This window comes from Pelobates fuscus, chromosome 5, assembly GCF_036172605.1.
Source record: "Pelobates fuscus isolate aPelFus1 chromosome 5, aPelFus1.pri, whole genome shotgun sequence".
Taxonomy (NCBI): domain Eukaryota; kingdom Metazoa; phylum Chordata; class Amphibia; order Anura; family Pelobatidae; genus Pelobates; species Pelobates fuscus.
In genome coordinates, this window is record NC_086321.1 from 227,554,323 (window position 1) to 227,565,555 (window position 11,233).

Here is an 11,233-nt window from a genome sequence, read left to right on the forward strand (position 1 = left end):
CTCCCCCATATTATCAAAACATTACAAAAACAGATTTGTGTTTCATAATACTAAATCTTAAAAAAAAAAAAAAAAATCATCTAAAAATATTAAATCATTTGGAAAATGTAACCAACAATATTAAATAGAGGGATTAGCTGGAAAGTTATCTACTTGCTGAGAGAAAAAATAAATACCTTTTAGTTCTTCAAAAACATCGTCCCTTCTTTTCTCATCTGCATGTTTTATATAACACTGAATAACACGAGTTGTATCATGAGCAAAAGCAATCTGTCAGAGAAAACAAATGGAAAACAAATGAAATTTAAGACCAAAAAAAAACAAAAAAAAACACATGGATCCAGTTCATCACATATTCAGCAATTACTCTGGGAGATATGATTGAGAACAAGATACTCATGAATTTTCAAAGCTCTGACTTGCTTGCCTCTGCTTCAACCCACACAATGTGTACACAAAGCAATAGAAAAGGATTCATTTAAAACACACATCTAACATTTAGTCATAAACAGGAGCGAGTTTATTTCAATCGTTTGCATAATCAGGAGACAGCAAGAATATCAGCGAAACATACTATGTGTAAACATTTAATTTTCTGCACCCATCAGAAAATATAAACCTGGTTGTAATTTAAAGAAACTTCTAATAAAAAAGGAACCCCTGCTATAGTCAAAAAATTATATGGCAGTACTCTAGAGTGCATACAATGGCAGTTTAAGTCCCAGCATGTAAATTAAGAATTGTGGAATTACGCTCTTATGAGAAGGCCCCAAATTGTTATAGCTATAGCAAGTGCTATTAAAATAAAACAGATTTTTCATTTATATATCTGTTGGTGATGGCAACAATATAGACTATAACTGTTAAGGTTATCAGCAGTGTGAATAGCTACAAAACATGCTCTGTTTCATACAGTTTTCAGTTTGAAAGAATAGAAGATACTTTATGCAAAACAAATCCTATTCAATATCTTTTTATTCACCTTTAATGTTCCCATTTTGCTTCAGGAACATGTGATCTGAAAGGAACACAGACGGAGTACAGGTTTTATCATTGTACACGTCTACCCTCTACTGTCTGCCGTCGGTATAGCATCTGTTCTCAAATATTATGACCCATGGTATAAAGGGCTTACTGGGTGTATGCTGATAAACAAGGGCCTGTCTTTAATTATGAGAAATCCAATAGTAATCTAATAGTAGGGAATATGTAAATAATTATTTAAAAACAATTCAGTTTTGATAAAACACTGTCCTACCAGCCTGTGAAATGGTGAAAAAGCTCTTTCATAGGTCAGTCACATCTTTAGAATTAAATTATTTTGCACTTTGAAGACATTTTTACCCCCCAATAACGACTCATACTAGCACCAATAGGTGGTGCAACTAACCCATTTAATCTGTTCAATCCCACCCCTTTAGACTCCAAACTATTTTGGCCTGGTGCACAATATATAAATAAACCAAGCATATCTAGTATTAAGATTCCTTCACTTATTTGGATTCATAAACATATTTACCAAGAAGGTATTTAATACATTATTGTTTTGCTATACTGTATTATGTGACTGTGTTTGGGAAAACAAGGAGGCACTAAGACATTTGGAGACAGCACAAGCCTAATTTATTGGTATGTCAAAAATAATGTTTGCTAATGCTGTCTGTAGGATTGTGGTCATCAAGCCACCTCAAAGTCTGTAGCAAACACCAAATGATAGGTGAGTGTGTGTCCGTGTATATAGTTAACTTGTTGTTATAATGAGCCACTGCTTGGAACACTCTTCAACTAATGGACTTTGGAATTATTTTACTAAAAAATAGTTTCAATATGTATAGATTTTGTATTCTGTCCCCAAAGTGATGAAATTAGTACTGTGACTACTTTTGTATTTTTTTTTTCTCTGCATTCCACAGTGAAATGATTGTATTTTCATCAATGTAAAATTGTTATAACCTTTAAAAATGTATTAGGGTGATAAACAGGGTAATTCACTTAAGTGATAATCGCTAGGCAATTTAGATAAATTCTTCAAGTGTATTCTGTTTTCACTTTGAATTCTCACTTTAGTAAACGACCCAGAAAAAGGAATTATACACGAAATTGCTTAACCCCTTAAGGACACATGACATGTGTGACATGTCATGATTCCCTTTTATTCCAGAAGTTTGGTCCTTAAGGGGTTAAAGGGAACACTATAATAAGTAAAACAACTTTAGCTTAATAAAACAGTTTTGGTGTACAGATGCCACTGCAGTGTCACTGCTCAAGTCTCTGCCATTTAGGAGTTAACTCACTTTGTTTATGCAGTTCTAGTCACACCTCCTATGCATGTAACTTACACAGCTTTCCTAAACACTTCCTGTAAAGAGTCTGTTTAATTCAGAATTTACGATTTACTGCACTGTTAATAGCTTGCTAGACCTTGCAGGAGCCTCGTGTGTGTGATTAAAGTTCCATTTAAAGAGCAGGAGATAAAAACGTATAAAGTAAATTAACATCTGATTGAAAGTGAAACTTTTTTTTCCGTGCTGTGTGAGTCTAGGGCTGCATGGACGGAAAAAAAAGTAAATTAACTCCTAATTGGCAGATAATTGAGCATGAGACTTGATCTATACACCAAAACTGCTTCACTAAAGTAAAGTTGTTTCAGCGACTAGTGTCCCTTTAAGTGTGATTTAACTGTTTTCACCGTATAAGAACTACAAAAGTACTACGTGTTTAGAATAAAATACCTTTTTCAGTAAACCAATTTAAAGACTATTGCTTGATGATATGGGACATTAAACAGACAATATGGCTACCGAAAAGAGTCAGAAAACATACAGCTACGCGTATATGTTCATATATCACGTTTCTCTATGGGTTGAAGATATAAAAGAAAGAATCAAGTTTTGGGAGATGCTAGAGGTATTGTAAAAGCAATACATATTGACCTACCAGAAATGCGATCTAATTAAACTGATTAATTCTCCACAAGAGCCACACAGATCACATTGATTATAGGCTAAATTAAAGTCAAGAGACTGACTGAGCACCATATTATTGAAGACAGATTTTCTCAGGATTACATTAGCTCCAACTTTACTCACACTTTTCACATTGCCTTTAAGCAATTTCTGCAGGTCATTCATCAGCTTAGATCTCTTCGTTGCATCACAATCCTTTCTACAAGCACAGGAGAAATAGGACAGATTATTAGAATGCATAGAAATAAGCATGCTGCATTTCTCCCCAGTGGATTATCAGACAGGACAGCATACCTATACTAAAATATGACCATGCATAATTTAGGAGATATACCAAAAAATAAAGAGCCATTTTAGAAGTACAAACACAAAGTACTAATTAGTAACCAGTCGACGTTGGAGATCTGCCGCACTCGCTTTAGTATTACCCCACAGGAAAGCATTATTCAATCTGACGCTGGAGGTCGTCATGCAGAGCGTGATGAAGTCCAGCATCAGATACCAGACCAAAGGTTTTTCCCCAATAACTGCAATTAATACTATAGCAGGGCTAAGGGACATTGGAGTGTTCTGGGTGCCTACAGTGTCCCTTTAACCACTTAAGGACACATGACATGTCATGATTCTCTTTTATTCCAGAAGTTTTGTCCTTGAAGAAATTGTTTTTTGTTTTATTTTTTCAAAACTACGAACTATGAGTAAGACTCTGGCATGCACTGCGACTGATTGTGGAATCGGTTCTGGCATCGGGGTATGGCAATTTGGCTTCTCTTCAATCCTACTAGGAACATAATTGAAACTATGAACTGCTTGGTTACTTTAAAATTAATACTACCTTACAAAACTCCCCCCCCCCCCCCCAGAATTAATAGTACATACCTTCTTATATTCTCCCAGATCTGCTTGGATTTTGTCATGACATCATAGTTGCTCTTCTCATTCAGCTGCCGTGTCTGCTTCAGTTCTTTTTTTTCCTTTTTGATGTCTTCCCACTTGGGTTTCTTGGCTTCCGAACCTGTGGTAAAATGAAATATATAAAAAAATATAACCGCCTACTATTTTTTTCTGATAAATAAAATGTGGCATTTGACATAACATTTCAAGGACCGAAAAAAGCAATATGTATGTAGACATTAAATATACAGCAAAATGAAATCTGAAGTTTAGTACATCTGAAAATCATCTCAGACTCACAACTCTTACACTTTTGAAGTTTGGTGAATAAACCCTAAATGTTCAGGGTTGCCTGAACTTATTGAAGTCACACCCCCAGAGCGCAGTTGCCACAAATAAATTCAGTCACTCTTCCAAAACAGATATGGCAGCAGAGGACGTAAGCCTATGTTCCTCTTCCAGTATAACACAACATAAAAAGCTGCAGACAGCACCACACAAACACACATATAGAGATATATTATTTTCCCCTCTACAAACCTCATTCAGTATTTTTTTGGATATCTCTATGAAAAACAAGGACCGTGTAAGTCCTGGAGAAATCAAATAATCACCATATTGCTAATTATCTGTAAGTGCAAAAAATAAAAACAAGCTTCACATAGTCAGTGAAAGGTTACAAGTTCACTTTTTGTTATTTGCAATGGTAAAAGGAGTCACAAAAAAAAAACACGTTGCCTCAAAGTCAAAGAAAATGAGGATTCAAAATTCTCTGGATTTTGACGTGCTTAAATGATTACTCTGAGAAGCAGAATCACTAAAGTCCACATGCCCTTTGCCGGATTCCTTAATTTTTTGACACCATGTATGGATAGTCTGACATAAATTGAAGGTTTAACCGAGCAGACGTTATATTCCCATTTTTGCCCAAATTTAGGCATATTTAGCCAGTGAATGCTGCTTAAAATATGGATGGAACGGATATTACAAATATATATGGGTAACTTCCAGAAAAAAAAAAATATATATACATACACATATATATATATATATATATATATATATATATATATATATATATACACACACACATACATATATATATATATATACATACACATATATACATACATACATATACATACATACATACTGAGCATTGGATCGGGCCACATGCACCCAGGGAGACCTATTTTTAATTAAAGTCACACAGTTACTGCCTGGAGCCTTTGCATAATTTGCAAAGACCTCAGAGAGTGACTAAGCTGCTGGGGATCTGGTTTACATGAGGAGCAGGAGAAGGAGAGAAGGAGAGTTATACTTACCTGAATCTGTCCATCGTGACCATTGCCATGCCTTTTCTGCTCCTGATGCTTCAGCTGCTAGGAGACAATGTTTTCTCCTGGAGGATCCCACAGGACACTTTATAAAAAGAGCCTTTCCCCTCTATTGTCACTGGGTAGCTCAGTCTTTTTATCAAGCGTAGAAATAAAAAAACGAAGATAAAGTATTCCCTACTTTATCTTCGTATATCTTTGGCTGGGCTGGCATTTCAATGAGCCGCTTTAAATCACTCAAAAACAGTTTTTTTACTTCCCGGGACCAGAGATCTAAGCACCATAAACACTACAGCTGGCACCATAAAACACTACAGCTGCTATTTGTAACCATTGTAAACCACCTAAAATTAAAAGTAAGACCAATTCCTTGGTTTCTTTTAGAACAATTTGTTTCAAACAAACTGATGCAACACTAACCTCCATCATTGTTCCCTGTTTGGCGTTTTCTCTTCTGTGTGAAACCATCACCCTGTTTTGTATTTTTAGCTGTAAACTGTTTCACGCCTGCTTTTCCTCCTGCCCTATCAGGCATCTTTTTGCCCTTTTCAAATTTGTTTGGTTTGATATTTCGGGTTTTCTTGGGGCTGTTGCTTGTGCCTTGTTTTTGAGAGCCTGGCGCTGCACCTAAACGGGTAAAACAATGAGTGAGCCTTACATATAAAATTTCAGCATAATCTAATTTGAGACATTTATAGTAAGAAGCAGATTTATGTACAGAGAAAAAAAAAAGTTATTACTACCAGTATTCTCTAGGAATAAATGTTACCATATGTAGCCAGTTTACGTTACAGATTCTCATGGCCAACCCATGAACACAATTCTAATAGTAAGGCAGTAGACACATTTGACCCTTGATATGGAATCTGACAATTTTAGAAAATGTAAATGATTGTTTCAAATGTTTCAACATGGATATCTTTAAATGGATATTATACACACCAAAATCACTACATAGCACTGCCCCCCTGTGTCATCCCACAATAAACTGTTAAACCTAAATGGTTTGACACTTAGCTCGCTCTGTCTGGCTTCCACGGTTCTTTCTGGTCTACAGTGATATGTAAAATGGAAGTTCATACTGACATTACTCATAGACTAAGAGTAATAAGCTATTGTTATCAGGCTTTGAGTTTCAAAACACAGTATACATAAGAAAGGGGAACTGTCAGATCTGAGATTTGTGCACAGCATTGTAGCTGAATGTTATGTCTAGGTTGTGCCACTTTTCAATTTGAATGGTTTCTACATTTTTTATTTTTTGACAGTTCGAGAGAATACCATGCAAATTAATTTAACTACCATCGTGCCACGCGCATATACTGCACCCTGGAAGTTATGTCTGAGCGCATTATGATTGGCCCTGGACACAGAAGCGCTGTGGAGGTCCCCAGAAAGCACTTTTTTTTATCTTGAAGAATACACATTACCTTTATTTCTAAATTTGGTGCCCTTTGTCATATTTTGTTTTTTCCCCCGTGCCTTTAATGGTCCTTTATTCTTTGCTTCCATGGTGTTAAAGCTAAACAAAATTAAAAACAGAAAATAGAAAACAACTTAAAAAAACAAAACAAGATGCAATATAGTAAGTGGATTTTAAAAGAGACTGCACACCATAACTATTTCATCTTATTGATGGGGGTATAGTACACATATTAAAGGAGCACTATAGGGTCAGGAACACAAACGTGTACTCCTGACCCAATAGGGTTAAAACCACCATCTAGCCACACTGGTCCCCTCATGCCTCCATAAATATAGTAAAATCTTACTTGTTTTCAAGTCTGCAGCTATTTACTTTGTCCCGGTTTCCTTTTGACCTACCCACTGCCTGCTGACACCAAGTAGTTGCCTACTCCTGCAAGACTACAACTCCTATAATGTTCAAGGAGATTTTGGCTGAATCGGGTGAGAGTTAGAGTACACATCTGATGTAGAAGGACAGTAAAGCAACCATTTGCTGAACACCTTTTGTGGACGTTTAACTCCAATCAACCTTATCCAGCGGCTGACAGTCTGTTAAGAATTTAGTCCACAACAGCTTTGTATAGTGAGTCAATAAAATATGTCCCCATTACAAAACACTTGAACTGACAAAGTATTAAATGATTTATTTTAATACAAGTTTCCAAATCTATCTCTATGTGAAGGTTTCTACTAGAGATCTTTCATCAATGCTTCACTATAAGACACATCTGATTGGCAATCTCTATCAGAAGCAAGGAAATCAGTGATTCGCAAAAATTGGTATTTATTAAAGGACCACTATAGGCACCCAGACCACTTCAGCTCAATGAAGTGGTCTGTGTGCCAGGTCCCTTTAGTGTTAACCCTGCAGCTGTAAACATAGCAGTTTCAGAGAAACTGCTATGTTTCACTGAGGGTTAATCCAGCCGCTAGTGGCTCTCACTGACAGCCGCGAGAGGCGCTTCCGTGCTTCTCACTGTGAAAATCACAGTGAGAAGACGCTGGATGTCCACAGGAAATTATTGAGGCTATGCTTTCCTATGGGCTGTTTGAATTCCGCGCGGCTCTTGCCACGCATGCGCATTCGGAGCAGACGTCGGAGAGTTCCCCAGCATCGAAGGAGCCCGGCGCTGGAGAAAGGCAAGTGTTTTAACCCCTTCAGCCTAGCGGGAGTGGGACCCTGATGGTGGAGGGGGGATGGGAACCTAAAGACCCTATAGTGCCAGGAAAACGATTTTGTTTTCCTGGCACTGTAGTGGTCCTTTAACTTGCAGAAGCCATTCTGCAACTAATAAAAATAAAGGTTGCAGAAATATCTGTACAAATTTCAGTAAATTTAGAAATGTATCCAATTAGTCTAGTTTGGCTAAACTGTACAAAGAGGTAATAATGGTTGCAAGTTTTAATCGATCAGTTTGGAGAAAATATATAATAATTTAAAGGGACTTGAAAGGCCCCAAAACAACTTTAGGTTAATAAAGCCGTTTTGGTGTATAGGCCATGCCATGCAGTCTCACTGCTCAATCCTCTGCCATTTAGGAGTTAAATAACTTGGTTTATGAAAGCCAAGTCACAACCTACATGTATGTTACTTGCACAGCCTTCCTAAACACTTCCTGTAAAGAGAGATCTAATTTTTAAAAGTACACTATAGTCACCCAGACCACTTCAGCTCAATGAAGTGGTCTGGGTGCCAGGTCCCCCAGGTTTTAACCCTTCAGATGTAAACATAGCAGTTTCAGAGAAACTGCTACATTTACATAGCAGGGTTAATCCAGCCTGACAGCCGCTAGAGGCGCATCTGCGATGCTGGATGCTAAATTCGCATCCAGCATGCATAACGTCCATAGGAAAGCATTCCGCTCCACTCAGGAGCTGACATCGGTGGGGGAGGAGGGGTCGCCCGGCGCTGGATTAAGGTAAGTAGCTGCGGGGGTATTAACCCCTTCAGCGCCAAGGGAGGGGAGCCCTGAGGAGTTTGTTTTCCTGACACTATAGTGATCCTTTAACCCCTTAAGGACACATGACATGTCATGATTCCCTTTTATTCCAGAAGTTTGGTCCTTAAGGGGTTAAACTGCCTTTATTATAGTCTGTTTAAATTAGAATGTATCTCCTGCTCTGATATTAGCCCTCTAGAACCTGCGGGAGACTCATGTATGTGATTAAAGTATAACTTACAATGCAAGAGTTAAAAACAGCGAATTAATACCTGACTAAAAATGCCAGAGAATTGAGCAGTGAGATTGCATGGGCATGATCTATAAACCAAAACTGCTTCAATAAGCTAAAGTAGTTTAGATGCCTATAGTATTCCTTTAACCAGGAAGGTACATGCATCACACTTCAAATCTGTTTGGTTGCAATGGAGTATTATTAGCAAAATTAATGGTAGCCTCATTATCAATATATCAGAAATTGAACCTGTGGGTTAAACAAGTACTAGAAATAATGCAATTGGCACACTAACTACAGGGCTATTTTATTGGATCATGTGCATAATTAACATTCAGCTACGGGGGGTTGGCCAAAATGCTCAACACATTTTAAAATCAAGGAAAGCACATGTGGCTGGCTGAACATTAGTTATAGATTCCCAATAAAATATTCCCTTCTCTGATGTACACACTAAACGTCATCCATCTAATCTAAATGTACAGCTCAGCGGTGAAAAAAAAAAGTTACCAAATGTAAATTGCTCTTTTATACACAACTCTCAGTTAAGCTTATATAAGACATAACACGTACTGTCCACAAGATGAACTAATCTTTATAAACTAGAAAACGCTGTGTGAGTCAAATAGACCGCTAAAACAGCTAAACACCGAGGCAGCAGCTTGCTCGCAGAGCTTACAATCTAATAGAAGCTATGTCTGCTCTGCAGTGTGACTTCGGAATGCAGACTGAGCATTGAATGCTGTCAGAGATTAAAAGCCTAGTTAACCTACCGCGGTATAAAACTAACCTGACTCTTCCCGTGCCAGGACCCTCCGATCAGCCCACAGTTAGCACCGACACACGTGGGACAGGCAAAGGAATGGCAGCGAACTTGCTACTGCGCATGCGCACTATCCTCACTTTACGGCTGCAAGGAAAACAGTCGTCAAGTGATGCTCGCCAAGCGCGACATTGCCTACCACTAAACATACAATACTGTACCGTGTCAATAAAGCTTGGTGAATGTTGGATTTATTAAAAAAAAAAAAAAAAAAAAGCTTCATTGGATAATGGAGGTGTTTGTTTTCCTGCCCTTATTACACAACTTCACTAGTGATACACAATGCATGTGTTCTAGAATCTAAATGGTGTAAAATGTTTCCTGTAACTTTGTAAGCAAGATCTATTGCTCAAAATATTTTATAGGTGTAAAGAAAATACCCCTCTCTGTCTCATTAAAGATTTCTTTGCCTGAAGCAAGGTGAATTGTAAGCGTAGGACCCACATAAGAGGTTTGCCTTGACGCGGCAGGTGGGCTCACATCTAATGGCCATTGGAGTTACAAAATAACCTCCATTTATGTAAATATGCATAGGGATTTGGGCTAGTTCTCAGGTAACTTTTTTTTTTATTTTTATTGTTTGTATTACGGCTGATGTGTGCTATGGTCATTGCTGCCGCCCAGGAGTAGTGGGAGTTTGAGCGCAGGACTTATTTTCTTGTATTTGTATTCAAAATACTTTATATCTGTGTTCTTGCATTTGGCACTATCTGAGAATTCTTTTTCTTTCATAAAACCATCCCAACACACGCAAGCTAACTCTCATGGAAGGGAAAAGGAACCCCTGACAAAAGGACTCCAAGGCGACAACACTGAGCCACATTCTTCGCTCCTCTTTTCTGAGTTAGCATTTTAACGGTTTAGGGAATTTCTCCCTATTTTTTTACTTTTTATGCACTATTATTGTTTTCTATGTTTTGTTTTTTAGGTTTTATCCCTGCAAGAGCTGTGCAACAATATTGTGGACATAACAGAAAGCAAAAAAACAAAGTTTTAAAAATCTAATTATAAACACTGTAAATTCCACAAAATACAAATAATTTTAATGTTTTTTTTTATGCACTTGATTTTATAGTAGTTCAAATAAATTGTGAAGGGATGTATACAAATATATATTAACAAAGACCTCTTGGGTCGAAACGTTGATCACTTTGAACCATATATAAAATTTATTGAACAAATCCTCTGGAGTGCTCTCTTGTCGTCTTGCATGTCTATCCACGCTGTGCAGCACCGGGGTCTATTTCATCAGATTCTTAAAGGTAGAGTGCCTGACTTTCACACACATATACATATATATATATTTATTTTATATATATTATGAGTACTGGAATTGCACCTTTCAAGATTTTAAGACTGACACTTTAAGAAGTTTTTTTTTTTTTTTTTTTTTTAAATATATCCTGTAACTGTGAAAAATTTTTTCTCTAGTCTCTTGTTTCGATAAGAGAAATCCGTAGGAAAAGAGTGACCTCTTCTGGACATGTTTGATTTTCTCACTCTTTTCCTTAAAACAAAATCTGCATTCAGAAAATATGATTTATTATTTTTATTATTAGCAATTATATAGG

The 11,233-nt window shown here is 37.1% G+C and overlaps 1 protein-coding gene across 3 annotated transcripts in view; it reads right to left on the reverse strand.

The window, feature by feature from the left end:
• The window catches only part of PUM3 (pumilio RNA binding family member 3), a 45,429-nt gene extending 35,705 nt beyond the window's left edge, over window positions 1-9,724 (reverse strand). For 2 of the 3 annotated variants that reach the window (XM_063455086.1, XM_063455089.1), the window contains exons 1-6: window positions 9,630-9,724; window positions 6,628-6,719; window positions 5,618-5,824; window positions 3,846-3,981; window positions 3,090-3,165; window positions 177-270 (exon numbers count right to left, since the gene is read on the reverse strand). In XM_063455086.1, coding sequence (XP_063311156.1) covers window positions 177-270; window positions 3,090-3,165; window positions 3,846-3,981; window positions 5,618-5,824; window positions 6,628-6,709 — 595 coding nt within the window. In that variant the 5' untranslated portion in view covers window positions 6,710-6,719; window positions 9,630-9,724. Of the gene's footprint in view, window positions 1-176; window positions 271-3,089; window positions 3,166-3,845; window positions 3,982-5,617; window positions 5,825-6,627; window positions 6,720-9,612 lie in introns of all 3 variants that reach the window. The other variant, XM_063455088.1, reaches the window with a different exon arrangement.
• Between the last annotated feature and the right edge of the window lie 1,509 nt (window positions 9,725-11,233).